Genomic DNA, 26,433 nt, shown 5'->3' with positions numbered 1-26,433 from the left:
AACAAATACTAAGGCAAATGGAAAAAAAAAGAAAAAGAGGACCTCCTTTCACTTTCTACTCTGCTCGATAACATTGCCCTCTCAACACACACACCCACCCCTGCAGAGGGGTTTCATCCTCAATGTTTATTCCTGGTGCTAGAGGAATAACCCTGCCGCAAATGGACAATTTCAACATCTGTTTGTGGCTGCTCCCAGACTCCTTGTACTTCTTTAGGACATGAAGACCGCTGTCTCCCAAGTGTAAACAGACACACCTAATTATGTATTAAGGTGTCTGAGAGGAGCTACTTGTTTCGATGACAAAAAAAAAAAAAAAAAAAAAAAAAGAGGGCCTGGTCAGCTCCATATCCTTGAGAGAAACACACAAAAACACAACAAATAGTCCAACAGTAGCTCCTCCAACAGTGGAAGTTCTCTGCCTGCCCGAAACCTGAGGCCGATTTTTCCCCAGCCTGGGAATACTGTCCACTGAGTGCACTCTAGATGTGGCCCAAAACAGCTGATGACCGGCCAGGAGAGATGGTGCTGTCACCGATGTGGAGCAGAGTCTACTCGGTCTATTCATAAGGAGTTAATTCGAGGGTGAAAAGAGGAAAGGGGCCAAGGAGATAAGTCAGGGATAGCTTTTTTTTTTTCCTTCAGGTCACAATGGCCATGTGCAGCAATAGCAAAATAATGTCAGTGGTCAATTAGATATGTAGCAGGAGAATAGGATTCTAGAGGCTTGCGCTAGCAGTCGGGGTTGGGGAGGGTTCTAGTCACAGCAGTGTCCCTAATGGGAAGGGTGATCATGGTGGAGCCCCCTCCCACCCCATTCTTTGTCAGTAAAATGATGGAACTTGACTCAATCATCTTTATGGGTTTCCAGCTCTAAAATTCGAATTCAGCTACATATTACAAAACCTTGAGAATTCCAGAAGTACCTTTAAAATTCTATTAGAAGTGCTGTTCCTCTAAAGAAAGGTGCCCATTCATTAAAAAACAGTATTACATTCTTTTTTTAAATGAAGTATATAAATCCACTGTGCGAAAAATAGCAGGTTTCCCTCGATATACAAAATGCCGATTAGAAAATTAAGTTCTTCCACAAAATAAAAAAAGTATAACTGTTAACAACAGTTTGCAAGGAAGCCAAAAGAAAATGGGAACACTATTAGCTTTTCAAGAAAGTTTTTCGTCATTAAATTTAGCAGTAAAGGGGGTTAAAATCTGCTTTAGGCTCACACATTCAATGAGAGATACGATGTGAGCTATTTCTCTTTCTTCTTTGTTCTAGACTTTTCCAGCAAATTGTTTTGATCTGACCTATCTGAAATTAATATAAATATTTATATCCACCTTTCCAACTCTTGCAGGATAGGATATATTGTTATGCATAATTTAAGTAGCTTAAGTTTCCTTGCCCCACACATAAAAATACATACTTTCAGGTTTTAAGATTTCATTAATATGTACATTTTTCATCTCAGAATAAAATTCAGGTTTACAAAAATCAGAAGGTGGATTATTTCCACTGTTGTTTCTGGTAGGAATCTGGTGAATTTTACTTTATTTTGGGTTCTCTGACCTGTAAGCATGAACATTGGCTACTTAGGAAGGATTACTGGTGTTATGTCCCCCAAAGATAGCCTGGAAAGACCAATGTGATAAAAATCCCTCTTAGGATGACACCCAACAGGTTTTGTAGCAAAATCTGGCTCTGATGTGGAGACCCCTATGACAACACATGTTGGGGAAAGCACACTTGGAGCCCAGAGATGTGGGGTTGAGTCTTTCCCTCCCCCGTCTCCCCACGTGACCTAGAGGTCAAGTCTCTGAATGTCCCCGAACCCAAACTCCTACTGGCAAAACAGGGACTATAATAACATCTATACTCCAATGAGCTGCTGTGAGGTCAAATGAGAATGTCTGTGAAAGTCTTTTCTATATATTTAAAACACTATCTAAATATTATTATCATTATGAATCCTGAGTTTTGCTATGCACTTAATTTTACTATCACCTTTGGATATAGTTGCTATTGTATACTCCTTCCCGTTTTCCTCTGCACCTAATCTGTCGTAACACAGTGTTCTTCTTCTGCAGGCCTTACGTAACTTCTGCCATCAGAAAAGCCACTGTTATCGATGACGTGAGCGTCCTGGGTCTTTTCAGTTTCCTCTGGGAGTTGCTGAATTAGAGCAGCAGGAGAGCTCCAGCCTCCCCACCAAGAGGACGATTCCTCCTCCCTGGTGGTGTCTTCAGTTTTTCTTCACACGTTCAGGGGCGCCTGCCCGAATCTCCGCGTCTCCTGGCCGACCCAGCCTTCAGACCAGCATCCTGTCGTGCTGCTGGAGGCCCCTCGTCCTCAAACTGCACTGGGCCATGGTCCTTGTCACACCCAGTGTGATGCCACCGGAATCCACAGTCCCAACCCGCAGGTTGTATCTGTACAAATCTCTTTATTCGTCCCGTTTCCCTCAAGGCTAACTTGCCTATTTATTTGTTCTATTTGTTAGAGCTCACTTGCCACATTTTTCAGTAACTGCAGAGCTTTACCTCACTGTGAATGGCTCCAATCCGCCTTCTACATAATCTCAAGTGGTACTTGCTTATTCGATTTTTACAAACTTTCAGAAAGATTTTTTTCTCCAACTTCCAAGCGGAAGTTCTGTTATTTACCATTTGAAATGTTACCTTTGTATTAAAATGTTAGCAGGAAGACCCTTGGGTGGGGTTCACTTTGGTGAAATAGTTTTTCTCTTAATTTAGGCACCAGGGAACATGGCAAAGAGCTGGGCAATGCCACGAAGCCACCTGCAGGGACCCAGAGGCGTAAGCTGTGGCTTCTAGCTGACACTTCAAATACTAGCTTGGAAGGTCTGCACAGGGGCTGAAACACAACCACATCGCCAGTTTTCTATTTCCAAGGTCCCTAAATAGAGGCCTAGTTATCTATCTCCTTGCCCACTTTTGTAGTGATTTTCAACATAATACTGCAAAGTTATAGCAAAAAAGAACAGGACCAAAGCCTTAAAACTGGAAGGGACCATGAGCCTGATCAAGACCACCCCTCGGGCTTCCCTGGTGGCACAGTGGTTGGGAGTCCGCCTGCCGATGCAGGGGACACGGGTTCGTGCCCCGGTCTGGGAAGATCCCACATGCCGCGGAGCGGCTGGGCCCGTGAGCCATGGCCGCTGAGCCTGCGCGTCCGGAGCCTGTGCTCCGCAACGGGAGAGGCCACAACGGTGAGAGGCCCGCGTACCGCAAAAAAACAACAACACACACACACACACACACACACACACACACACACAAAAAGACCACCCCTCGTTTGAGGAAGAAGCAAGTCTGACCATCAGGATTCAGACCTGGCTCCTGGGGAGAAAACAGTCCTCCTTCTCAAGCCTGTTGTCTTTAAGTTTTATTCCTTTTAAAAAGTGCCTATGTTTTTTTCCCCAGTAGCCTGTTATTTGGTGTTTCTCAATCTGGTTTTGCATCCTCCTTACACTGAGTCTTTTGGTTTCAATCTTCCTTGACTGCTCTATTCTAAATGACAAAGCCAGAGAGAAAGGTTAAGAATGAGCTTCCACAGCTAAAGAAATGTCCCACCTGTTATCCGGAATTCCAATCCATCAAGTTTTCAGAGCCCCTGGAATTATTCTACATGTCCCATCCCAGGAGATGCTGATGCCCTTTGAATCGTACCTTATTTTGGGTCCTTTGGGCTTCCAAAACTCAGTATAAATCCATCAACTAAATTTTAAGTGGATCAGGTCACCGAGAAATATGCTCCCCAGACTCTGATTTTACTGCTCTCCTTTCCTTTAAAACAAGCTAACAAATGGTGGTAACGGTTTTCAGGACACACCTCCCTCTGCACCTTGGCACTGCAGGAAGAAGAGGACGCTGGTGTCCATGGAGAGCAGGACTTTTGTTACTTTTCAAACAGGCAATGTCAAAAGTGCTCATATCTTCGTAAGATCTGGAAGCTAATTACTAGAACCACAAATGGAAGGTTTGGGGGTGGGGGGGAGGGAAGACTCCCTCTTGAAGGCCCAGTTAAAGGATTTGAGAAGGGAGTGATCACTGACTACAGCAGTGACTCTATACAAGAGTCTCAGCTGTTTGAAGATTCCTCCTTTAACCCTAGTTTGTGCTTCTGAGATTCTGCTTAGAACAAGTCCCTCATCCCTTATCAACTCAAGTCTTCCCAGTTTAAGCCATGTCCCCATTTCTCAGTCCTCTGGGAGGCAGGTGTCCGGGGTTGTTGACTCCATTCCCAGTGAGCACAAGTACTGGTGTCTCACCCAGCTTTCCTTGTCTCAAATGCAGGAGATGAGCTAGCAAGCCTGATGTAAGGAACCCCCAGCCCCTTGCCCAGGGGTCTCCTCCCGTCAGGGCTGTTGCCACACACGCTTCCCTTGTGATCATCTAATAGCCCCTGCACAGCATTTCACTCCATCTTAAAAGCAGTGTATAGCATATAGTATATAAAGCCCATGAAAGACATAAAAACACAATACCTACATTTTAAGAGGAGGACATACAATGCAGGTCAGTCCTCCTAATTAATCTCATCAGTGCACTTCACTTCACTGCACTGTAGTCGGGGTTTGCACGGTGCCAAGGAAGGGGAGCTACTGGAAATAATCAGATTAATGTGTCAATGGAAACAACCAAACCAAACATTTCAGCTCTCACAATGGATTGCTGGCCTGAATTTTCCAGGTGGGTGGTTCTGTATTCACCTAATAAATCAAGCAATTCCTGAATTACCACTTCACTCTGGGGTGTATGAACAGCGTCTAAACATTAACTACGGTTTTATAAGATGCAGGATTATTCCTTTTAAAGTAAACTAATGACTGGGGTGGAGGGAGAACTACTGAAACATTTTGATGATACAGGGGTATTTGCAAATACCGCCTCCAATCCGCAGTCTCCCCATCCCCATCCCTTCCAGGTAAGCATAAAGCACCGTCCTGTCACCAGCATGACTGCCACAGCCTCCCGGCCACACCCTTGCTTTCTCCCTCATCCTCCTACAAAATTCTCCCCCAAACAGCCAGAGTGACCTTTGAAAGACAGAAATTCATTTTTATCATGACCTTGCTTAAAATCTGCCAGTGGCTCATCACTGTAGGTACCTGCAAATCCAAACCTCTCATCCTGACCAGCGAGGCCCTGCATGACCTGGATCCCATCCCTCTGACGGCATCTCACCTTCTACACACTCCAGCCACCGGGCATTCTTCTTGCCCACTGCCTGGGGTGATGGGGCAGAGCTACACCTCCTGGCTATTTGGATCTCAGCTTAAATGCTTCTTCCGCATCACATCACCCTATTTTATTTTTTTCACAGCACATATCCCTAGATAATATTTTCTTATTTTCAACTGCCTACCCTTCCCCAGGAAAAGCTAACATGTATTGAGTGCCAGGCATTCTTCTAAGGGCTTTACATATATTAACTACCTTGGAGTCCTCATAACAACCTTTCAACATTGGCGATATTATTATTACTATTATTAGCCCATTTTAGATAGAAAAATTGTGGTACGGACAAGCTAAGTAATAACCCCAAGATTACACAGCTAGTGAGTGAAGAGGCCTGTATTTAAACCCAGGGAGTCTGGCTCCAAAGACTGAATGTTTAATCACCACGTCATACGCCATTAGAAAAAGCTTTTATTCATCACCGTATTAATAAAGATTTTTATCATGTGGACGTAAAACACTATGATAGCAACGCATCACTAAAAGGAAATTTGTTATAATTCTAGTCATATTTTCTCTAAATATATCTAATTTCTTTAATATAGAAAGTCTGGTCTCTGATCCCATTTATTCTGTTATTTACAAAATTCACCTTTTGTTTTAATAACCTTTAGCTTACAAGGTTCTCATTTCTCCAGTGAGATAAAGTACACTTCATTATAACCATCCTCTGGTAAAGAGTGTGTAACACAGAAAAGTTGCATAAAGCCACGCAAGGGTGTGTAAAATGTCAATGAAATTAAGTTCCTTGATTTAATTTTATTTATTTATTTATTTTTTATTTATTTATTTATTTTTTTGCGGTACGAGGGCCTCTCACTGTTGTGGCCTCTCCCGTTGCAGAGCACAGGCTCCGGATGCGCAGGCCCAGCGGCCACGACTCACGGGCCCAGCCGCTCCGCGGCATGTGGGATCTTCCCGTACCGGGGCACGAACCCGTGTCCCCTGCATCGGCAGGCGGACTCTCAACCACTGTGCCACCAGGGAAGCCCAAGTTCTTTAATTTTAAATTAAAGCTGGGGTTTCAAAATCTGTCTGCAGACCCTGACACACATGCACATCTATGAGGCTTCACCATGTACAGAAGCTCAGCTGTGGTCAAGTGTCAAGTTCTTTGGCATTAATTAACCTGATCTTAGGTTGCTTCTCATCAGAATCAACTGGAGCACGAGACAAAGCTTTCCTTGACATCTGTAGTAGTTATTCCTACAAATTTAGTTCATAAATCAAATACTATACTAGCCTTTATTCTTATTATGGGTGGCAGTATCCAGTTTTCTGATGTGCTTTCAGGCCTTAATTTAGAATCACAGACATTCAAAGCTTCACGAGTATCTAGCCCAACTAACTCATTTCACACCTGAGGAAACTAAGACCCATGGAAGTTAAGCGACCTGCTCAAGAACTCAGAGGCACATCCAAAATTAGATGCCAGGTTCCTCAATTCCTAGCCAAGTGCTGCTTCCAACACACGTCCAGTGATGCTATGAGAGTTTAATCACTGTGCCCTATGCCTGGGCCTCAGAAGAAATGTTTTTCTGATAAACCAAGTCAATTCAACACAATTTTATTGAACAACTGTTATTTTATCACTGTTGGGTTCTATTCTCTTTGGGGATGCGTGTCCCAAATTTAAATGCTTCCATCATTTGCTGGATTAAAAAGATTATTTAAGACTTTACTAACCCTTCAAAGAGATACTAATCCAACTATATCAATAATCACATGGAATGCCAATGGCCTAAATGCACCATTAAGACAGAGACTGTGGAGTGGATCAAAAAAAAAGACCCAATTGTATGTTATCTACAAGAAAGGCACTTTAAATATAAAGGCACACAGAGATGACGTAGAGCAACAGGAAACCCCATTCATTGCTGGTGGGAATGCAAAATGCACAGCCACTTTGGGAGACAGCGTGGCCGTTTCTTACAAAACTAAGCAGACATTTACCATGCGATGTGGCAACTGAACTCCTCGGCATTCACCCAAAGGAGTTGAAAACTTACGTCCACGCAAAACCTACACACAGATGTTTATATATTGTGAGGTACTCACAATACCCATGAAGTGGTATGGTGTTATTGAAAGACTCGGAGTAGTCATAAATGTACACTGCAAACTCTAGGGCGACCACTAAAAAAAGGTTAAAGAAGAAGTAGAACTGATATGCTGAGAAAGGAGAGAAAAGAGGATCATATAAAACACTCAATTAAAACCACAAAAGGCAGAGAAGAGTGGAAGGCAAAAATCAGATAAAGAACAAGGCAATAAAAAGAAAAGAGTAACAAATACGGTAGATGTTACTCCAACTGTATCAGTCATCACTTTAAATGTCAATGGTCTAAATGCGCCAATTAAAAGAGAGAGTGGATCGAAAACCAAGACCCAGCTAATGCTTCAAAGGTGTGGTACTCTTGACAAACTATAAACGTCTAAGGTCAGAAAAAATGGAACTTGTTCTATTAACTGCCCAGGGAGTCAAACTCTTTCGTTTTTGGAATCTTTTTTTTTTTGCGGTACACGGGCCTCTCACTGTTGTGGCCACTCCCACTGCGGAGCACAGGCTCCGGATGCGCAGGCTCAGCGGCCATGGCTCACGGGCCCAGCCGCTCCGCGGCATGTGGGATCTTCCCGGAGCGGGGCACGAACCCGTGTCCCCTGCATCGGCAGGTGGATGCCCAACCACTACGCCACCAGGGAAGCCCCTCCTTTTTGGAATCTTTAAGGCCAATTCTCCACCACACCTTTAAGCAATATTGAGAATCACTGTTTTCCCAAGGTGTAGGTTGGAAGCTTACAGGTTTGTTATTTTTGATGATGAGGACCACAACGGTATTATCAGACTTTTTCCTCTTTTCCAAGACTGTTTTTATTTCCTCTGTAGTTGTTATTTAGAAAGGGTTCTTCTTAATTACATGTGGATTTAGTGTATCCACATCAATGGGTTTATTACTGATTTATTATGAATCACTGCTCTCCTTGGCATAGGGTGGAGTGTTTATAACCACCCTTATACTTGTTATTATTATTCCATTAATGATAACATTATTATTAATTACAACAGGGAGCTGGAATGGTGACCGTTTGGGTTGGAGACAGCTGTAGCCAACGTTTGGACACAGAAACATTGGTCTTATCCCGGTCCCCCATGCTTGGCAGTTTCTAAGCTGGTCACTTAAGGTGAAAGTCTCTCTGGAAAAGATATGACACCTTTCTGAGGAAGAAATCCTTTGAGATATTCAGGGACAATGTTGCCTGAGCAGTATTTTAATTTATATGATGTTCACAGACTTGACATTCATGAATTTCTTGAGAGTCACATCAAAAACATAATAATTTAGACAGTTTAGTCAAATGGGATCCTAGATTTACCTCAGACCAAGTGACTTATGTTCCAACCCAATTTAATAATATATGCCTTCCTATTTGTTTTATGAAAATGAACTCTTTGAAATAAAATACTGCCCAAAAATGACTTGGAACCATTCAAATTTAAGTGCTGTAATCTACATTTTATCATATAGAATTTAAATTATTCCAAAGCTTTTTACTTGTTTAGTTCTATCTTTCTAAGTTCTCCCTTATAATTATTTCTACATATTAACAAACCTAAAAACTAACTTAATATAATTATGCAGTTTCTCTTTCCCTTTTTCTCCCAGCACTGATCAAGTAATATTTCCTGAGAAAGCAGTGCTCAATAAAGTAAAAAATAATACTAATAATGTATTTTTCCTGAAAAAAAGTAAGTAGTAGCCTGGTTGATATTTAGGATTATCCCAAATAAGAGACCTGTTAAGAATATTCACATGTATTTTCATTCTAAATGTAGTGAATAGGTAAATACATGCACATAATGCATGCATATGTTAGAGCACATGTCTAACGGTGTTCCTTCACTTTAAAAGAGACAGTGGAAAATTCTATAACATCATCATGTGCTAGGACCATATCTGTGTATACAGAATATGAAATTAAGGTAAATGACAATTATCCTTAGTCTCCTATACAGCCCCACTTCTAGATCTATTAGCCAATCCCTAATGGTCAGAGCATAGTGAACCCTGAGGCATGCAGCCCGGACTACTGGGTAGACTTTTCTTCTTCAGGCACGGACTTCCCCATGAGCATCTACATGCAGAGCAGAGAGAGAGTAACAGAGGTAGCAAAGGATTAGAAGGCCAGGTCCTTGGCCTAAAGGAAGCTTTCAATCTAGCTGGGAAAAGACAAGGTCTTATATATTCTCGTCATATCTTAAGAAACATTATGAAACCACACGTGTCAACAAGTGTAATTTTTTTTTCCAGCTGAAAACGTAATTGTCAAAGCAATTCGGAGTAAAAATATAATGTGAGCAGAATGGAATTGAATTTTAATTTCCTGAAGGAGAAGACTTTAAGTTTATGCAGGGGCAAAAGAGATTTCCTTTCACGAAAATCCTGAGCAGTTTTTGCATATTCCGGCATCCACACGGGCTGGTATCATAATGTAACCGTGTCATATTCCCATCATGTCTTCTGAACGAGACTGAAACCTTCCTGAAGGCAGAGATGCTGTCTTCTGTTTTGCTTTTATTCACTGCCTGCCTAAGCACATTTTAAGTCACATACTAAGTATCTGTTGACCCGACTTGAAATGGCTGAAATGAATTGAAGAAAGACACTTGAGGTTGGAAAGAAAGCAAGAGACTACTAATATATTGGGTGACATTAATAAAAATCCCAAGTTCTTGACAGGTAGAAACTATTACCTGAATTAAATAAAATAAGACCTAACAGGAAGAACTATAAATTTCTATACTTGGATCTAAAAAACAAACACAAAAAAACTGCAGAAGTTAGAAATGGGAGAAGCGCAGCTTGACAGGAAGTGGCAAATATGAGAAAACAGTATAACATGGCCACCAAAGGACCAAAACCACGTTAGCTGGCACCAGCAGGGGCCAAGGATAAAGAAGTCTGGTTCTCGAAGCCAGGCATTAAGAGGGCCACTGAGAAAGTGTAGTTTGCCCAGAGACCACGGACCAGGATGGTGAGGTGATGTGTCACCAAACCCCATCATACGGCAAGAGTTTAAAAAGAGGGGGGGAAGAATAGGTGAAAACAGGAAAGATTCAGAAGACTTTGTGAGAAATGACAGTTGTCCAAACCAGATCTCTTGCTTTTGTTTTGGAGGAATAATTTTGCTTCACTTTATGGCTTAGTTAATATAATTTCTATCGTTTTCTCAGAAAAGATTTTGACACTTTATTACATGACGGCTATAATTAATGTCAGACTCTAAATTAGAAATCAAAAACTCTATTTGATCATTTGGTTTCAAGCTGGATCTAAAGTATGTTTTGGCATGATTACTAACTGTTAGCAGCAAGTACTGGAAACAGATGCAGTCTTGATATGTGTTCTAAATGTGAAACACATTGCAAAGAGACTGGGAAATAAAAATATACACTGCTCATGCACACTCTTACTGTGCTATTTCCTGTCCTTATCAGTCATAAAAGTTTCTCTTGTTTTGTCCTTTATTTGTTTCCCCAGGTGAATAAAATCTTCGTTCTCCTTTTCCCCTTTCTTCTTTCATTTTTTCCTACATGCCAGTCTTCCTTTTTTTTTTCCTATTGTCTTTTCCACTAATAGTTTTTCCATTAAACATTCACTGAGCACCTACTACGCACCAATATCCTGTGCAAGGATGTGTGAGACACAGTCCTGTCCTTGGAGAAGCCTATCTTCTACGAAAGGGGAAAGGCATATAATGAAATTATTACTAAAGGAAAATACATACACATTAGAGATGTGCCCAAAGTACAGAGAAATGAAGGAGAGAGTGATTCACTTGGAGGAAAGTGGTGGTTGGGAAAAGGATGCCTGAAGAAGGATCAGTCGGGCCCTGTCCAGCCAATGCAGAGAAATGGGCTGGCCCGTAAGTATGAGGCAGCACAGCATACTTGAGGAATGCCAGGCATTCTTAGAAGAAAAGGAGCATCCTTTACCTGGAAGAGTTGAGTATTTGTGGAGGCAGCTATCAATCCATAACATAAATGGATCGGTATTTTTTAGCTTGGGTCTGTGCTGTACTTGAATTGATGGGAACGACCACCTAAAGGTAAATGTTTCTATGGGCAAAACCAAAGAAAAAAATTTTAATTAAAATAGGGGCCAAGGGGCTTCCCTGGTGGCGCAGTGGTTGAGAGTCCGCCTGCCGATGCAGGGGACACGGGTTCGTGCCTCGGTCCGGGAAGATCCCACATGCCGCGGAGCGGCTGGGCCCGTGAGCCATGGCCGCTGAGCTTGCACGTCCGGAGGCTGTGCTCCGCAACGGGAGAGGCCACAACGGTGAGAGGCCCGCGTATCGCAAAAAATAATAATAAATAAATTTTAAACATAAAATAAAATAAAATACGGGCCAGGGACTTTCCTGGTGGTCCAGTGGTAAAGAACCCACCTTACAATGCAGGGCACGTGGGTTTGATCCCTGGTCAGGGAACTGAGATCCCACATGCCGCGGGGCAACTAAGCCGCCTCAACTAGAGAGCTCATGAGCCCTGGAGCCCTTGTGCCACAACTAGGGAGAGAAAATACGCATGCCACAACTAGAGAGAAGCCCGCGTGCCACAACGAAGAGCCTGAGCAGCGTGCTGCAACCCGATGCAGCAAAAAATATAAATAAATAAAATGAATAAATATTTTTTTTAAAAAATGGGCCAAAGATAAGGAAAACCATAATCTGGACCATTTGGGGACAGTTGCTGAGACAGAGGACTTGTTCTCCCAGGTAGGAATGCATGAAATGCTTTCTAAAAAGAAATATCACTAAGTCAGTAACAAAAGGAAATGGGGTGGTAGTATTCACAGGTGCAGGGAGAACAGTCTGGATGTTTTTTAAAATTTAATAACATCCTTACAATGGAATACCATTCAGTAGTGAAAAGAAATGAGCTATCTAGCCATGAAAAGATACAGAGGAATCTTAAATGCACACTGCCAAGTGAAAGAATCCAGTCTGAAAAGGCTACATACTGAAAAGGCCAATTATATGATATTCTGGAAAAGGCAAAAATATAGAGACAGGAAAGAGATCAGTGGTTGCCAGGGGCTGGGGGGCAGTTGGGGAAGGAGAAGTAGGTGGAGCACAGGAGATTTTTTTAGGGCAATGAAACTCTTCTCTGTGATTCTGTAATGGTGGCTACATGGCACTATGCATTTGGCAAAATCCACAGGAGCACACAACACTGAGAGTGAACCCTACTGTAAACTATGGACTTTAGTTAATGATAACACATCAATATTGGTTCATCAATTGTACCACACAAATGCAAGATGTTAATAATATGAAAAAGTGGCCAGTGGGGATGGTGTGGGGGAGAGAGATAGGAACTCTGCACCTTATGCTCAATTTTTCTGTAAATCTAAAACTGCTCTAAAAAATAGAGCATTCATTTAAAAACAAATATATATGATAGTATGTTCCTACTCTTTTGAAGCTAATGACATAACTTAGTTCTTCCACTAGCATTTATCAGGTCAGGCGAGCTTTCTTTACCAAAAGTCCTAAGAACAACAAATCCCTGGACAGACATGATCGTACTCCCTGCAGAACCTCTGAGACACGTAGGTGGGCAATTTTGAGTAATTCACTTACACAGGACCATTGAGGCACAATAAATGAACTGACATACCTGAGAACAGTGCAAAGAGTCTTTAGTGACAGTGAAACTAAAACTCAGGTTTCCTTAGTTCAACTGTCTCCACCCTCTTCTCAGATCACAGCGAACCACAGAAGCCACTGTGTCATTCAAAAATTAACTTTAATACTTTTGGTGAAGTTAGGTTCAAGCTCCCAAGCTTTCTTCTATGAAAAGAAAGGGATTAGAGCAAACCTTTCAATAAAATGTGTCACCATGTCTCTGCCATCCCTGCATAAGCATGATTGCTTTCATTACTGAGGCTCTTCTCCATATGTGGGTGGCTGTACATGTATCAAAAATAAATCGTCATAGAAACAACTGACAAGAACCACGTATAAAGTCAGAGTCGAACCGTGTACACAGGTTTCATTCTGTGCTTCGGTAGCTCAGTCTAGCTACAAGTAGCAGTAACTAGTCATACAACCAAGTGTAGTCAACTTTGTGAGCTGGGCCAACTATCCCCCACTGATGTCGTAGGAATGGAAACCACTTCTTGCATCCTCAAAAGTTATGCTCAACTGAGGTCCAGGGAGGCCCTGGAAAACTGGGCCTACAGCAGTAAGATAAAAAATATCCTCTGCTCATGTCAGAAAATAGCCCATTTCTAAAGAAAGCAAGATGAATTGCAACTTACGGAATGCAAAAAGAACCCAACCAATCACAGTCAATGTTATAGGGAAGAATATTGAATGTTCAATTGGTAACACAGGGCTTGCCTTTGTTTAGGGTCCATTAAATTTAATAACTTCCCCCTCTGTGGCTTTAAATAGAGAACGTCTTCAAAATAAGAGTGGCTCCTATTAGACTTAATTACTTGCCCATGGCTGCGATGGCAGAGGTGTGTCTACCAAATAGGTGGGTCTTAAGAAAGGAAGGGTTCTACAGTAAAAAGAGTGGATGGTCTAGTGTTTTATTATAGTTGCTTTAACTTTCTGGTTTATTAGTATTAATTGCTGGAGTTTTCCTTTTTACCTCTCTTAAGGCATCACTCCCTCTGTGAGTTGAGTGGCCCTGCTAAAATTAATGTCCACATATACTTGAAACATTACTGAAGCTGCTGCTTCCAAACCCTCAACCAGGGGAGCTGACAGAAACTCAGCTATAAGCGACATTTCAAAAATGAACTACATCAAACACCTCCGGCTTTGAAATGACATGAAACAATCCTCCCGATAGACCTTGAGTGAGCAAATGGAGTTTTTCCACTGCAGTTTCTAGATTTTGTGGTAGTAATAAAATAATTTTTAGGAACTTTGTTTATTAGACTCATCCCTACTCTCTGCTGCCCTTTGGAAATATTGTAGTTGAGCGACTAAGAGTCATAAAAATTGAGACATCTTTAATAGTCCTGTACAGTTAAGTGGAATTCGTCGATATTTAAATATCTTGAAAGAAGGAATTCAAGACTATTTGCTTAAACAGGAAAAAAAAAACTTCAAAAAGATTACAGTTCTTAACTCTGTCTCATGTAAAATGATCCTACAATTGCAGAGAAAAATCATCCACACAAGCTGTATTGGCCTCTCCCAGGGTACCTGAGGCAGCCAATGTGTATGACCTTGCATCTCTAATTCATGTATCCTACCACACTAAGAGACCTCCAGAAAGGATCAGAGAGGTCCATGGGCACAATGACCAAGACTGCAGAAAAATGCCTGTATAAACCCCTTCCACCTCGTGTATGCCAAAGAGTGGTACAGACGTAGGTTAATCTAAGATACTTCACTCAGATGGGTGGGGCGAGGAGGAGTTTTTTGCAGTGAATAACCAACCCAAGGTACAGTCTCCGCTAGGAGGCTAACAATAGCTCACACTCTTACCCACCAGTCAAAGAATAAGACTCAATAAACAGCTGTGTTTCTTTTCCTAAGAGTATAATTACATAAACTACATTTTGAAAGTCAGTAATTATTTATCTACGTACTATTTTTTTTTAATGAGCTCCAGAAAAGTAATTATCATCTTTGTGTTAAGCCCCACAAGTGCTTTGAACGTCAAAAATGCCATGGGTGATAATATTACAATGATGAAGCCATGCAACGGTTTGGTTTGTTGTCAAGGTTCCTTGTTTGTCTTGCCACACACCTTGCTCTTTAATAGAATCAGTGAGAAATAACTTTGGCTACCTCTGTGTAGTGAATCTTCTTTTAGGATCATATAAGATGAAATGAGATAATGTATAAAATCTCTGGGGATTGGGGGGTGCCACTTAAATACAGATTATTATGTGATAAGGCCGTACTTTACCACAGTAAGTAGGGTGGGGAGGGGAACCAACCCCTACAGGGCTTCTGCTGCACTAGGTATCTCTAGACTGGTTTCTGCTCGATTTTTATAATTCGGCTGGATATGAACTAAACTCAATACAATAAGGTAGACCCTATTAGTCAACCAGACGACAATAATTTACTGTTCAGCCATAACTTATAACCGCCGCTACTGCTCTTGTTATACTATTGAAGGCTACTCAAGGTTAAGGAAATATTTTCTGGATCTTTGTACTGCCCCCGTGAACTTCAAGATATCTGGGTTTGTATATTTCTTTGCGATAAAGTAGAGAATGTTAGTGATGTATCTTTATCATCTTATTTTATTTACTCCTTGCTTCCGTAAAGAATTTGAGGGAGACTACAGGAGCTATGTGGTATAATACCACTGTCATTATCATAATTCATTAAGTTTGAGCATTTGTAGCCGTACTTGAAAAATTACTCAGAAGAAAGGATAACAAAAAAAGAAGTTGTAAAAATGGATTCTCTGAAGGCCTTTAAACAGATTAAATCATGGTCTTTCTTTGCAATGGTCTTTTAGGATGAAATGGAATTTCTTTAGGAATATTTCTTTCTGAAAGATCTTTCTGGTCCCCTTTATTCCTATAACTCCTTGGAAAAGAACCTTAGCATGCCTAGTTACATCTAAGTGTAATTTAACATCTTCTATTTTCTGACACTATAACTGAATAGTTATATTCTCTTAGCGCTTTATTGAGTTTTTGTGAATGGCTCCCAACTGCTTTTAGCTCTATAAAAATTTATAAGTCTATGGAATAATAATAATAATGACAAACATTTATTGAGTACTTCTATGTGTTAGGCACTGTGTTAAGTGCTTTATGAATGCCATATGAGTATTAACTTGTTTAAATATCTCATGGTGATTTTTGTTTTAAATATACTCTGTAGCCATCCATTTTAGAAAGCGAATAATCCCTCTAAAAGTTTAGATTTTTACCTACTGATTCATTTAAACCAGGACTTGCCTGCAAATTATATACAGACATACAATTTTTACAAAACAATGTTAGCTTCATAATCTCAGCTACAATCTGTTTAGCACATATCGTGTGTCAGGCCTGCCCTAAGCACTTTACACTAAGCATCTCATTTAATCCTCACAGTAACCCCAAGAGATAAATATTATATCCCTGTTTGACAAATAATAAAACTAAGTTTCTGAGATGTAAGAAACTTGCCTGATATATGTGTGAGGTAGAATTCAAACCTGGGTCTGAACCTCCAACCCTACTGTATAAGTGAGGAGTTTTATTCTTTCTCACCCAAGATCATATGAGAATGTTTTGTGTATCCCTTCATATAGCGAGATGAGAACTGATGTCTCTACACAGAGAAACAGGAACTGTTCTGGAAAGCATCTTAAAAAGTGAACACAGAGCTACTTGGAGATGGAGACAGAGGTTTATATTTTAGCTGTCCGTGTTGCAGAGACATAGCATCCTGGAACTTAGGGATACCTTTAGATATTGAGGGGAATAAGAAGAAGAAAGTATGCAACTTGGTACCCGAGAACTTATGAGACAGGCTCCTCTCCAAGAAGTGTCCTAGGACCAGTCCCCAGGGAACTGAAAATGGGGCTCACTCCAGATGATTTGGTCCCCTAGGCAGCGCCCTGGGCTGCAGACACAGGCCCACACCCAAGAGCAAGGTCAGAAAAAGCAAGGCTCCTCTAGTTCCCTTACAGTCCACTTCTAGTTCTTTCTTCCTGATTCCCTACTGCTGACAAGAAGGATTTTCTGTTCTCTTCGCTTTAATGTTTATACAGAACCTCCCACCCTGGCACCATGTTACTTTGCCAGGAACAACTCATAGAGATGTTTGGGGTGGGAGGAAAAAAAACTGGACTAAACTCGGTCTCAAACTAGTTTAAAGCAGAGGCCCGTTCCCACCATTGGCCTCAGATCAATATACGGCTGGGTAATTAACCAGTTTCTGTCTCCTCTGTGAAATGAGGAAAGCTGTGTTGTGTTCGTTTATGGAAATGTTTCAATTAATTATCAGTACATTGCCTCCAAATAATCTGGCTGCTCCGTATCACACATGTAAGTGATGAAATGCCATCTTCAGTGTTACTTTCAACGGTTTTCCCACTGAATTCACATGCGAATACACCTCAGCGAGAAAATGCTGGAGATAAGTGTCTCTAAGGCTGTGACCACTCCCTGAGGTTTTTTTTTTTTTTTTTTCCTCCAGGTACTGCCAGAGGACAAACAGCAAAATCTGTTTCAGCCACAGAGGGTGGGACAGACGGAAGCCCCAGAGGACCCTAAACAGAAACCAAGTTTGCACAAATCTGTCCCGGCAACGTGTCACCTTGGCCCCGTGTAAGACAAAACGGACTCAGTCTAAACTACAGAAGGCATGACCAGAACTAACTCAACACCCACCACCCAACACTATACCTACGATCCCGCGTCAGCCCTGGTTACCCACCCCCGTACCTTCCTCATCCTTTCCTGTGTCGTTAACTGATGTTTGCCAATGGGAGGGAGTCATTCCAGTCAAGGGAAATGATCGCTAAAATTCTATACTCTGCACACTTCCCCAACAAATACCATGTGATTCATGACAATAAGAACAGCGGTCGGAATGAAAAGTGGTCACGTGGTTTTCCAAAGACTCTTGAGGTTTCCCTCCCCCACCCCTTCTTTCCCTACTCACCCCTATGGGAGTCCGTCTGTGGCAGAAAATGTGAAGGCATTAGGACCAGAGAGCCCTTTCCTGCTATTTGCTTGAGAAACAAAGCCTTCCCTCCTCCCAAGTTGAAAGAAATAAAGGAGTCTGAGCTAGTCACAACCTGCAAGCCTGCTGGCGGCCCGTCAGCTTGCCAGTGGTGCAACTCAGCGGAGTGAGTACCGGCTTCGAGCTTTGCAGAAAATGAGAGAGGGAGAGAAAACAGAGACAGAAACACAAAGACAAAGAAAGAAAGGCATTAACCTGGCCAGGAGTCAAACAGGTGCATGGCGCCCGAACGCTGAGAAGAGTGTCTGACAAATAGAGGATCCAACTGTGTGTGTCTCTGGGGGGCTGCTTCTGTACTGATGGGGGCAGGGCTGCAGTCTGGATGTCAAGGGGTGGATGACAGATTTTTTTTTCTTATTCACAGGACTCATATGGTTGGCCAAGAGCCTTTAACTTTCCTCCACTTGTCAGTCTGACATCTTCGTGGATACTCTCTGGCTCCCTGGGATGAATTCTCCATGAGAGAGAGGGGCAGCCAGGATGTTGATCACACACGCTGCCACCATGAGTCACAGAATTTTGTGGTGCCTTTGGAAGAGGGGGTGTGTGAGCCCCGGGGCTGCCACGTTGACAGCAACAGCAGTGAGCTGTGTGATTCGTGGAGAGGCTGCCTCGGTCTTGAGCTGGCCGCTCAGAGGCCATACGTGGCCTTTTAAGACTCTTACAGCCCCCCTGCACTTGGAGTGACACATGTCTGGCAAGGATCTGAAGTTTGCAGGCGCTCTCTCTCAGAACTGGCTACCTGGGACTCCTGGGATTTGAGAGCCTCTAGAAACGGAGGGCTCTGCCCTCAGGCTGTAATTTGGCTTTCAGGCAGATGTTAGGAACAGAAAGGAACACAAGCAGAGGAAGGCCTGGTACAAGACCCTCAGGAGAAGGCCCCAGTTAGGAGACAGAGCCAACCAAAGGGCATGCAATTCAGTGGGACTGAAACTGGGAGGGCACTGAGTGTCATCTTAAGACAAGGATGCCATCTCTGGTGGACTTTCAGTCTCTCGACTTCAGTTTAAGTTCAAGCACTCAGTAGCCCCATAATTCAGAAGACCTGGTTTGCAGCTGTCAGACCCTTGTCCACATGCCTCTGATGGAGAGTTACTGTGAGTGTAGCTGAGACAGCTGGGCTCATCCCGCAGTCCCAACCCCACCCCTGCACCGGAGTGGGTTTTGAGTTCAAGTGTGGTCTTTACCTGAAATGCGCCTGGGCACGTCGGTGATGGCAGGCAGCCCGGTGCCCCGGGTGGAGGACAGCGGGGTGGTGGAGTGAATGGACGGGGGCGTCATCTGGCTCAGGTACGAGGGGTAGGACTGGTCGTAGGACCACGGCGGGGAAGACTGCGTCTGCCTGGGATCTGGGCAAAGAAGAAACATCTTTAGCACACCAGCCGCTGTGGCCTTCGAACACACAACCCCAGACTCAGAAAGGATAAAGCAGGGGAAAATCAGAATATACAAGGACGGTCTATTTCCCACAACTCCACCCTTGCAGGCCCCCTAGGGCACAGAGCTTTCTAGACTTCGCGTCTTTATGAAAGTAACAAAATGGATCGTGTGTAAGGACTATTTGTCTCTCTCACACGTAAATATTTCTATTTGCAAAGCCTGTCATTTAAGAAAACAATCTGCTTTGGTCATCGTCACAAAGTTGAATTCCATTTTATTTATTTTCTGTATTTCCTGTATGTTTTTTAATATTACTCCAATGAATAGGTATTACTTATCTCTTTTTTAAAAAGTTAGAAAATTTGGGAACGATTTATTTGATTAAAGAGCGGGTAGACTGTGCCTTTTACTGCTACACATCCAGCCACTATCTTTCAGCCGTGCTTTTTGGTTTGTAAATGATTCCATGATTTTAGCATGGTTCGCTTTCTTTCCAGGCATATCAAGGGGGTGCCCTTTCCAGTCTGGGGTTTAGGAGGCTGGGGTAGAGATGAGCACAGAAGGGGCAGCATGTAAGGAGAAGAGGAAAGAGGGGAGCCAGTTATGTTATTCTCATGCTAAAGCTACACCAGAAAATAACCTTTAAGAAAAAACAAAACTTAATTTCAAAGCCAACTAAGAACTGAAAAGCTTCATCACCATCCAGTTTCAATGTTAAGCACATGAGCTTCTGACAGTAAGAAAATGATCCAAAACACAACAGGGAAATGTCTTCAATCCTATTGGAATCTGTTTCAAAGATGTCACATGTTTGGAATGTGGCCTAGTGTTACCTACAGTCACTATAACGATAAAAATAATGGGCTACCAACTGGTTAGAGTGACCTGCTGAGAATTAGCAATATCTTTTGATTTATCTTTATGGAGTTTCTTGGAGGTATAAACAGAATCATAAGCAAATTTCTCTTATCATTTTTTTTTTCTAACTTCACATTTTAAAAATTTTAAACACTCTCATATACCAGGCTGTTCTCAAGACAGCTTTGTATATTAGAATAGCCATGGACTTTGGAATGTGCAGAACTAGGTTCAAGTTCTGAGACTTCTATTTTCTAGCTGTGCGATCTTGGGTTAATTACTCAGTGACTCTGAACCTCAGTTTCCTAATCTGTAAAAGGGGGTGGGGGAGTAATAATATACGAATCACAGGCATGTGGGAATTGCATGAGAAAACTATGTGGAGAGGGCTAGCATGGGAAGCACTCAGTAAGTATTAATTCTTGTCTTTTAGAAAAACTCTTGGTGACACGAGGAGAGTTCCATGGTTAAAACACATCTGAACTGGAGTAAATACATTTGGAATAGGTCTAATTTTAAATTATTCCTATATCACCTATGAGCCTCTGAAAAGGAAAAGCTCAATTTTTAAAAACTATAAATATATTTAAGTCAATTCAGGTTTATTGCTACAAATAAAAGTGCGTGTAACAACACATGGGTTTTCCTGAGGTGATGCCTCTTTAAAGCCTCTCAGTTTTTCTGTACAAAGCCATTTAGTTTCAGCTATTTCTTGTTTATTTGCTCCATTCAGAAATATTTTATTTAAAGACTATCTAAATGGGACATACTTTCCTTGAGTCAAAATAATTAAATACATCTGGACATTTATCTAATGTTACTGTATCAACAGGTGTATAGGAAAATGTCATCCAACTCAATTTTAAGGAATATTTACCTGAGTTTGCAATTTGAATAAAAGTATCGCACTGTAAATGGTTCACAGAAAATTTTCCTTCGGAAATGTAAAGTATGCTTGATCATTAACGTAATGAACTTTTGTGCTTTAAAATGTTCAAGGCTGACATTGTATAGATCGGCAACATTTCAAATCTGAGTGAGTGGTCCTTGTTATATATCTGATATAGCCATACTTCCTTGCGTTAACCATTAATGTAATTCACTATTCAGATAAACGGTAAATGATCTTCAGATGGAAAAAGATGCATTCCTTACAGCACCAGAAAGCAATCTCACAAAAGTAATAAGGCCTTCTCTCAAGCACTATTTTCAATAGACAAAAAGGACAAGAACCACGTAGCAAAATGAGCAGGGCACACGGGACTCAAATTTGGATTTGAGTTCTAATCTAACATCACCAGATGACTCCCTGAGCAAGTAGTCTAACCTCTATCTCCATCCCTCTACTATAACATGTTGCCAGCAGTATTGGGCTCTCTGCCTGCAAGTGGGGGGAAAATACAAAGAAATCTAAAGAATGACTAAAATCACTGACATTTAGAAATATCACGAAGGAATCAGGGAACTTAGCTTGGATGTAAGATACAGCCTTTCATTTCTCCTTAAGCTGAGAGGCAGGCCAGTACAGGGGGAAAGAAGGGGGCTTTCTGATGAGAGGATCTGAGTTGGAGTCCCAGCTCTGCTATCTGTGAGCTGGATGACCTCAGCTGTATTAGCTAACTCTCTGAACCTCAGTTTCCTCATCTGGAAAATGAAGCAGCATAACATGGTAAAGTGAACATAGCAAAGTGCTCACGTGTGCTGGCTGGACAGACAAGCCTAGGCTTGAATCACAGCTCCCCACTTTGCTGAGCAAGTCACTTAAACTTTGGGGGCCTCAATGGCTCATCTGTAAAATGGGAATCATGACACTTATTAGGGCTCTTGTGAGCATTACATGAACTAGGCCTTCTTTAAGGCCGAGTTCTTCTAAGGCCTAACTTCTAAGTTATCTGACACTCTCGGCACATGCTGAGTATATAATAAATAGATATGATTATTGCTATCTGTAAAGTGAGTATAATTATAACTACTATCATTTTTGTTTACAGAACTAGGTGAAATAATACAAGTAAAAGCCTTTTGTAAAGTACTATATGAAAATGATTATTATTCTCTCTAGGAGCTCATATCACGTGGCCAAGGCCCTACTGTGTTTCATGGGGTGTTTCTTAATGTTGCTGAGCTTTAATTTCCTCATCTGTAAAATGGGATACTATCTCAGAGCGTGTCGTAAGGATTAAATAACATACAGCAAGTGGCTAATTATCATTATTCAAAAAAATTAAAAATCTGACTCTAAACTATCCAGGGTGGTTGGGTTGTCTCGTGTTAAGTCTCAAAGATTTCCAAGATCAGACTCAGCACAATTCAGTATAATGCCTGGCTCATAGTAGGTGCTCAATAAATAACCATTGCATGAACCTCCCAGGGTGGCTGGAGTGAATAATAGAATTTTATAATGAAGTAGTAATTAGTCCTTCTCTAACTTCCCCTCAGGCTACAAAAGAACTTGTTATTGGTGACGTTTTAGCTTTGACATAAACTTCCTGACTGCTGGAATATATACTAGAACAGTCTATCAAAGGATAGCTTTCCTTTGAGTGGAGGTCCTTCCTGAAGATATCCAAGATTAGCAAAAAGAACTTCTCACTAGCCCTAAACGAGTGAGAAGATCTCGATCTCTCTCTTTTTTTTTTTCTTTCTCAGAGGACAGGCTGCAGGCCAGCCAATCTCTCTTCCAAGTTCACTGTCCTAAGATTCTATGATAATGACCTACTTAAGGAGAGAGAGTTACTAAAGAAAAATAAAACACAAGAACTGCCATACAGGGCTTCTTTAAAAAATAATAATAATACTGGTCTCCAAGCACCCCAGGGCTTCTCTAATACCCTGTGAATGAGGCCTCAGCAATCCCAGCTCCCCAACGTCTGCCCTGTGTGATACTGGACGAATTACATAACCTATCTAACTTCAAGGTGCCTAATGTGTATAATGGGAATAAATAAGAAGAGCTCCCTCTTAAATTTGTTTTGAAGATTAAATGAGGTAATGTAGGAAAGAGCTTAGCACATGGAAAGAACCCAATAAATGTTCACCACTGTTAAAGCATCTACTTTACTGAGCCTTCATTCTGTATTTATGTTTCCAGCCCATAACCTCTTATTTCTAGCAAAGGGCCATTTTTAGAAAGCTTCCTGTAGTTTTGAAGTCTGCCATTTGGAGACCATATCTGCACCGGTCACTTTGATACCCTTTACAATCATTTAACCTGAATCGTGTTCCTTCTTAGTCTTAAGCTTCTCCCAGACCAAGAAATCCTAATCTGTTTAGTGTGTTTTCTAATACTGTATGCTTCAACTTTTTTCAAACTTTTAGTGGGGGGAAAAGAAAAAAAAAAAGGCTATAAAATAGCAATAAAACGTCCAATCACTAAGAAAATGTAATCCTATCATAAATATATGATTACATCATATTTGCTTTGTTGTGGACAATTATTAATGCTTACAATAGAGAAAAGTCACCTTAACCTGATCTCATAAACGATTTCTGAACTCAACTTCCTGAAGAAACCTGAGACTTCTGAGATTCACTCTGAACTTGGATGAGTCAGAGCAGGTGACAGGTGTTTTTAGGCACCGCCGGTCAATCCTAAGGTTACTAATAGGGAAGAGTGAGTATAGGGCCTAGCTCTGAGACAAACCTACTAATTAACCATTAACAAACAAGAAACCGTCTTCATCAACCTCAGGCCCCACAGCGCTAGTAGAACATATTCCTTTCCTATACCCCATGCAGAGTTGTACTGAATGTTTCGTCCTTTTGAGTCTGCAGAAACATGGAGGGAAGTACCCTGTCCTTCCACTCCAACATAAACAAGAATATCCTTGATTTTTTTGGGTCTCAGAGGCTTGAGGTGCCAATCATCGCCTTGATACTACATCCTGGGTGACCAGAGATTACCTATGAGCACCCACAAGTTTTCAGAAAATAACTGAACTCTATTTCACAGACATTCCCAAAAGACAAGAAAACTGCCGTTGAACTTGAAATCGTCTTAGGGTGCTTTAAAAACGATAATTCGTTATTTTCCTATGGCAATCTTCGGAAACAGCAACAATATTACTTTTATTACTATATTCTAGAAATTCAAAGCATTGACAGGAGTTTTTATATAGATATGACAATTTAGAAACAAAACCCTGGGTGTTGGTTTTTTTACGGGCACATACTCTTTTGTGCTTGGGAAACCTGAAATACTAAACAGCACAGGGGCGTTTTAATAGGACTCCACCCCTATTTCTCCCCAAACTTCTCTCCTTTCACCTAACAAAGGGGACGGGGGAGTTTAAAGGGAAGTCATAATCAAGTATGACCTGTAACATAAACTTGAGAGAGAAGATCAGGTCTTCCCTATACAATGGGCTGCTGTGCTCACAGCAGGATGTGACTAATCACAATGACTCAATGCGAGAGAAGAGAAAGAAGCAGAAGACCTAGGGCAGGGCAGAGCTCCTGGAGGCACTGGGGATGACACTGAGGAGAAAACAGTCTCCAGTCTAACTGGGAACCCGTGATAGGAACCGCCACCAGGCTTCCGAGGTCAGGCTAGTGACTGGACACCTCAGACCTACAGCTGTACAATTCCACAAGAAACTGTAGACCAAATCTAGCTACCAAGAGCTCAGGTTAAATAAAGAGGAGCCAGTCACTTGACAAAGAGAATCCCTTCAGCATTTGTTCCAACTAAGGCAATGTCTGTTGGACAAATTTTAAAAAGACACCAGAGAGGCACAAACTACTGGGTGTAAGACAGGCTCAAGGATGTTTTGTATCACAAGGGGAATACAGCTAATATTCTGTACTAACTGGAAATGGAAAGTAACCTTTAAATATTGTATAAAAGCTTAAAAAAATGTTTTTAATTAAAAAAAAAAAAAGACACCAGAAGTCCAGGGGCCCATATACACTTTGCACTTTCTCTCCCAACGCACTAAAGTTGAGGGCAAGGTTCTTATTTAGCTATCCCTTTTTCACCTACAGAGTACCAATCGTCATTACTGCCACCTTAACAGGGCTTTTGGGGTGGGGGGGGGCAGTTTTTACATGCTATTCTGGTGAGTCAGCAAACCATCCATCTTTATGCTGACGAACAGCTTCTGTACGCCTACATGGCAGTGCAATGGCCTAAGGGATAGATAAGTAACAAAAGACATTTCTTGCCGTGCAAAAGCTTATACATGCAGGTGGGGAAAGTAAGACTAACAGATATAAAACAAGTAACTTAAAAATGTTCAAAGGATGTCCCTGTGTTTTTCAAAAAGCTCTAAAGACAGACATGAACCACAGGACACCAATATCAGTGTGAGTTTTGTAAGATCTCCTTCTAGGGTGGTGTTCCTTCAGCTTAGGCTACTTAGAGACTGAGCCATCCGCTTTCCATTCTATAGACCCCAAAACATAGAAGTACAGGAGGCAACGTTCCCAGGAGATGCTCAAAAATTGATGCTACTTGGGGGAGAAGTGGTTCACACGTCTTAAGTGGTCTTTGCATCAGGCAAAAAATGGAGACAACCATTTATCTAAACCGTGGATATGAGGAAAGCAAGCTCTCTCCTTTGAGTTGGACCACAGCTTCTGAAGTTCAATAACGGATATGGGGAAAAGGAAGCAGGGCCATGCATTTCCTAAAATGATTTGTAAAGAGTCATGGGCTCTAAGAGTATCCAGGCTTTCAAATGACCGAGAAGCTAAATTTCATGTCTGCCTACTTGAACTCTGAACACTTGGGGTCATAATAAGAGAGGAATAAAGAGACAGATGGTTAGAAAAAAAGGCACCGTAGGAAAAGGAACTGACTCCAGGAGAACAGGGAGAAGTCTCTTAATGAAGAAGTTTGAGTGGGGAGAGCAGAGTGGGCAGACAGCTTTAGAAAAGCCCAGGGAAAGATACACGTGGAAACTCAGTGGTTGCTATTAACGAGCCCCCTTTGGTAAACACTCTGGTTAGACATCTGTGGGTGTGAATGAAGGGCTGCTTTCCTAAGAACCGCTCGCAACAGGGCACACCTTGGACACGGTGCTGAACTTCACGCAGACACGGGAGGAAACAAGTCAACAGGGGCCAAGCCTGAACCAGCACACAAGCGACTGCTTCCTGTCTGTGCTGCCAGTGGGCTGCTGTGTAATGTGGCAGGACAGGGGCCGGTGATTTCTGCCAGGTGCGCCCCAGTGAGCACCTGCTGTATCTGGGGAGCCCAGTCCATTC

The 26,433-nt window shown here is 41.8% G+C and overlaps 1 protein-coding gene across 5 annotated transcripts in view; it reads right to left on the bottom strand.

The window, feature by feature from the left end:
• The window catches only part of RUNX2 (RUNX family transcription factor 2), a 227,490-nt gene that overhangs the window by 118,324 nt on the left and 82,733 nt on the right, over nucleotides 1-26,433 (bottom strand). For all 5 annotated transcript variants that reach the window (XM_027127420.1, XM_027127423.1, XM_027127421.1 and 2 more), the window contains one exon: nucleotides 19,176-19,337. In XM_027127420.1, the coding sequence (XP_026983221.1) occupies nucleotides 19,176-19,337 (162 nt within the window). The remainder of the gene's footprint in view (nucleotides 1-19,175; nucleotides 19,338-26,433) is intronic.

The sequence above is a fragment of the Aethalodelphis obliquidens genome, unplaced genomic scaffold, assembly GCF_003676395.1.
Source record: "Aethalodelphis obliquidens isolate GAN/ISIS:26980383/991018 unplaced genomic scaffold, ASM367639v1 scaffold31, whole genome shotgun sequence".
Classification (NCBI taxonomy): Eukaryota; Metazoa; Chordata; class Mammalia; order Artiodactyla; family Delphinidae; genus Aethalodelphis; species Aethalodelphis obliquidens.
This window is presented reverse-complemented; position numbering and strand designations above follow the sequence as displayed.